Below are 5,093 nucleotides of genomic sequence, written 5' to 3'. Positions count from 1 at the left end.
TTTTTTTTTTTTTTTTTTTTTTTTTTTTTTTTTTTTTTTTTTTTTTTTTTTTTTGATGTTTTCCAATTCACAAACGATAAAAATCAACTGACTATCAGTCAGTCGGTGTACCGAAGCCCTCCAAAATTGACATGTTGGTGATCATCGGTTTGAGCCCAAAACCAATGGCAACCGACTGATGATCACCCCTAAGGGCAACAATCATGCTTCATTTTTTTTTATTAAATTGCCAATTGCTTCCTAAGAGTATATTCCTGCACTCATTGGTGCAACATCACCAATTACTTCATAAAAATACTTATCCATACAGGAAGTGACTAGGACTTGCTTTTTAACTTTAACCTCCTCACTATGGTCATGCCATTTTAACTTGTAAAATTTAGGATGAAGCTTAGTGGTTGTTTTCAAGCGGTCTACAAGGTGGAACTTACTACATATTAGTACAACTCCCACTATTTATGGCAATGCTCTATGGTGTAGAACTGACTGTTCCTCTAGTGTGAAAGAATTTCCCTTTGGTTTTCTTCAAGTTCTATTCTTATCTTTGGTATTGAAGGTTTTTCTATTAACTAGTGTCATTGAAGTGGATCCTCTTCATGACTGTCTAAAGCTTCTTCTTCTACATCTAAGTTTTTAACTTCCTCTCTCTCATCCTCCCCATCGCCAATCACAGCTCTCTCCCTAAGGACCATGTTTCTTTTTTTAGGGCATTCATTACCAACATGTCCTATTTTTTCCTTCGTTTTGACACTTCCAACATTTATGCCTATTTCTATTAGGTGTCTTGGCTTTCTCCTAACCATTGGAAATCTCACCCTTAGGTTTTCTCCTATCAACTTTAGATTTCAACTAAGACTCACACTAGTGGAACTCTCTTCTTTCTAGGGCAAAGTAGTTTTAAGAGAAGATTTTGTGTACCTTGACGACTTCTTGATTTGTGACTAAATTTTGACGGCTATGTGAAGGAGATCCTCAATGTCATAAGAAGGATACATATATACCTTGTTGTATATGTCCTCATAGAGTCCATCCAAGAATCTTGCTATTGTGGACTCCATATCCTATATATCTCCAAGCGTGTTATGAGTGCATCTATTCATTGTAATAACTCCACACAATTGGATCCTTGGTAAAGCCTTCGGAGGCTTTGAGTCAGTTCTCTACGATAGCGTCTAGGCACAAACCTTTTGCTCATTTAGCTGTTTGAGTTCAAGCCATGACTCTATGGACCTTCGTTTTACCTTCTTCTCGTAGACATTATTTTATCCCAGCCCCTAGTTTCATAATCTTGGATATGAGTGATGGCTAAAATAACTTTCTTATCATCAGTAATGTTATTGCAAATAAACGCAATTTCAACTCCCCTTTCCCAATCCACAAGCTCCTCAGAATTGAACTTTCAGGAACTTGGGAATTCTAAGTTTGATGCCTCCTAAACCTCTTTCATCCCTCCTCCTCTCCATTGTAATCCTCTTGGGGCTTGAATTCTTCTTTGTCCTGCAAAAACATTCTAATTATTAGGTTGATACCCTCGGTATCGATTGTGAAAGTTAGCTTGGTGCAAATCTTCTTCTTCTTGATTTTTGAAGTGTTATTAATCTCGGTGGCGCTCACTTGAAAATAAAAAGGAAAAATAATAATAAAAAAATTGCCTGCCTATAAAATAGTGCTGAACTTTGGTCCATATCTAACAATGTTTCCTAATGGTCAAATCTATTCCTAAAATGCCAGACAAAAAAAAAAAAGAAAAAAGGAAAGTAGGGCAAAAGAATGATGGCCGCAACAGGGGTGGCATGCATGTACTCTTGGGGAGAGACGTAGGCTATAAAGCACAGACATGGCAGTACGCCGATGTAAAAATATATACACGGACACATCAGGCACACACTATGTTTATAATTTTTTTCAATAATATTAAAAAATGAAACCCAAAATACTATAGTTTTGTTTATTAGTAACTATAAAAAATATATATAAAAAAGTGAATGAAGAAAAATATACAACCCTTTAAAGTGGTGGCGATGTACCATTGAATTTAGGTGAAATTTAAGGGGCGTTTGTTTAGTGTAAGTTAGGAAAGTTTGTGATTGGGATGCAAAATTGTTTAGTTTCGGTTTAGAAAGTCGTGTTGGTGTGCAAAGTTGTTTAACATGGAATTCTGAAATCTGTGTTTATGCTTGCTGTTTCTTCTACACCTTTTGTTGGACTATCCAATTAAAGTTATATGAAGTATCAAAATTTTAAATTTTAAATAATATAGTTTTGTGTCCATCAAAGTAAATATTTTTTTTCCTTTTTCATCTTCACTTATTATCTAATTTAGATAGCTAGAGGCATTTTTCAAAGGAATTTCCTTGGGAATTATCCTGTTACAAAGTTTCTGAGAATTTCAAAGTAAGTTACTAAACATCAATGTGTGGTTGAGTCACTATTTCCCAGTAATGATAACATTTTGTTTAGACAAAACTTAACAGATCTAGGAGTGGTTGAGTCACTATTTCCCAGTAATGATAACATTTTGTTTAGACAAAACTTAACAGATCTAGGAGTGGTTGAGTCACTAGCTTTGATGAACATTTTCTATTAACATTTACCAGAGTTTTTCTGTTTTTCCCCCTTCAATCTACTCATCATCAGCTAGAAATTCGCTGTAGCTATCCGTTTCATGTTCTTCTGAATTATTATTATTATCGGACACGATACTTACGAACGCTACGCTTATTTATTTGTTACATTTCTACATTTTATTTTGTTGTGTCTATAGTTACCCTGGTGATGATGTGTAATTTCAGGGACCTAGAAAGAAAATACTTCTTGCAATTGCTCCACGTTCCAAGCGACAACCTTGACGATAAAGCACCTCTTTCATTGGCTGGTTTAGTCCAGACCTGAGACTCGACACTGTATGTTCTTTAGATTTAGAGGCAAGAAAATGGTACTTGGATCTGTCCTATCTTTTTTCATCAGACCAACAACTTTCTAACAATGTTTGGGGGGTATTAGCTTTTGTCTTCCCCGGGTCATATACATCCTTGCAGAGTCTCAGAACACTCTTAAACATTTTTTGTGTACTACCGTTGATAGTTTTTGTTGTTCCCATTCATATGTGATAAATCCTGGTGTAACAAGAATAGTGTCAAATTATGGGAAGGTTTTAAGCTGAGAGAGATGTGTATATTTCCAAATGCTTAATTTCCAGATTATGTTCTTCAATCCCCCTGATAGTGAAGGAAAGGTCTCTCAGTATGCCCTGGGATTCAGCTACTACAACGACGTGAGCTTGGACTTCGGATCATTGTGTCGTGGGTTTAGATTATCGCCTAAATCTCATGCAGAGGATTTGTTTCTAATCTTTCTTTATGCATTCTGAAATTTGTTAACACTTCTCTCTGGCGTCATGACTTGGTTATGTAATACCACTTTATTACATTTTTCTTAACCATTAGATTTGCTTCTGATTGCATAATTAACTCTACCTTGATCCATATTGGTGGTCTGTTTCTTTTCTTGTTCTCAAAACTTCTAGGCTGTAATTGAGAGTACTTGGTGCTTTTTCTAGATGCAGGCTCTCTATCAAGTATTTTTGGCCTAGTTTATGTTCTCATTTTGTATTACTATGAGTATACTATTTTGGTGTCTGAACTTTTGTTTTGGTTCATTTTGGTTTATATACCAACTTTCAATATTTTCAAGTTGGTATCGTCAAGTTTGGTTCATTTTGGTTGTACTTTCAAAATATCCATTGTGGTCTCTTTTAAAAGTTAATTGTGTCTCAAAATGTACACTTTTAAAAATATAAAAACTAAAAATGAACTAAACTGAAAGGGTAGGAATCAAAGTGATATTTAAATCTCTGGGTCTAAAACTATCCCTTTAGAGTTGCAGGATTTGGAACATCATAAGTTTCATCCCAAACTATGTTAGATTTTTTCAATAAACATCAATATTGACTCCAAACGCAAGAAGATAAAACTTAAATTGAAGATAAAAGAATATATATATATATATATGATATTTGTTGACTTAGTTTAACTACTCTCTTCATAGTTAGGTTGTGACATTCTCCCCGCTTAAACTACTCATCATCTTCGATGACTTACTTGGGGGAACAATCACTACATAGATTGTGACGCTCTCCTGCACTTAATTTCGACATCATCTTGGATGACGATACGACTTCAAACTAATTGTTGATCGACCTATACGTGTTTTAGAATGAATACAGAAACTATGCACTACTTATGAGCTTTCCTATTGACAAACCTTCCCTCGGTCTCCAAGACTCGCAACATAAACAGGGCAAAACAACCTTCCCTTTGGGCCTCCCTCGCCCTTTTTTCGGACTCGACCTGAGATTCATTAGATAGATCATGACAAACTAACTAGCTTCGGCATATCCTAGCGTAGGATAAGGGGAGAGCGGCCCACATGTGGCCACCTTAGCCTCACTCATCGTATTCTCTGAGTCACACACAACAGTACACCACTCAGGAGGCTCACAAGCCAACCACGACATTCACTCATCATGGCACCAACCCTTACACAGTAGCAATGTTTGGGAGCTTGTAACACATCCCCGTGTTGGCAGTACACTTCGGCCAACTCTTCAACTCACCACCTTTATGTGGCGATTGCTGCCTTGACACTTCTCTGATCTTCCTACAGTGACACTTCTCTGATCTTCCTACAGCTTCACTTCTCTACGTCCACGTTCAGCTGATGCTCACTTCTCGAGCGGATGCTGGTCTTGACAACTCTTGTGAAACCACCCACCTTAGGTATGAGGTGGTGGATCAAAGTGTGGTTCTAATACCATGTTAGGAACCAAAGACCTCCACAATAGTATGATATTGTCCGCTTTGAGCATAGACTCTCATGGCTTTACTTTTGGTTCCCCAAAAGCCTAACACAAATGGAGATGTGTTCCTTACTTATAGACCATGATCATTCCCTTACTTAGCCAATGTAGGACTCCCTCCCAATAGTCCTCAACAATCCTCCCCTCAAACAAATTTCCCTCTCAATAGTCTTTTTTTTTTTTTACGAACAAGAGGTGAAAATACGAAAAAAAAAAATTGGAATGAAAAGCGTCC

The 5,093-nt window shown here is 36.6% G+C and overlaps 1 protein-coding gene across 2 annotated transcripts in view; it reads left to right on the top strand.

The window, feature by feature from the left end:
* Positions 1–3,455, top strand: part of LOC111450567 (protein bicaudal C homolog 1-B-like) — a 13,254-nt gene extending 9,799 nt beyond the window's left edge. For both annotated transcript variants that reach the window (XM_023090763.1, XM_023090762.1), the window contains exon 7: positions 2,793–3,455. In XM_023090763.1, coding sequence (XP_022946531.1) covers positions 2,793–2,849 — 57 coding nt within the window. In that variant the 3' untranslated portion in view covers positions 2,850–3,455. The remainder of the gene's footprint in view (positions 1–2,792) is intronic.
* Positions 3,456–5,093: the final 1,638 nt, after the last annotated feature.

This window comes from Cucurbita moschata, unplaced genomic scaffold (genome assembly GCF_002738365.1).
Source record: "Cucurbita moschata cultivar Rifu unplaced genomic scaffold, Cmos_1.0 Cmo_Scf00012, whole genome shotgun sequence".
Lineage (NCBI taxonomy): Eukaryota > Viridiplantae > Streptophyta > Magnoliopsida > Cucurbitales > Cucurbitaceae > Cucurbita > Cucurbita moschata.
The sequence above is the reverse complement of the archived record's forward strand: the minus strand, read 5'-3'. Positions and strand labels throughout refer to the sequence as shown.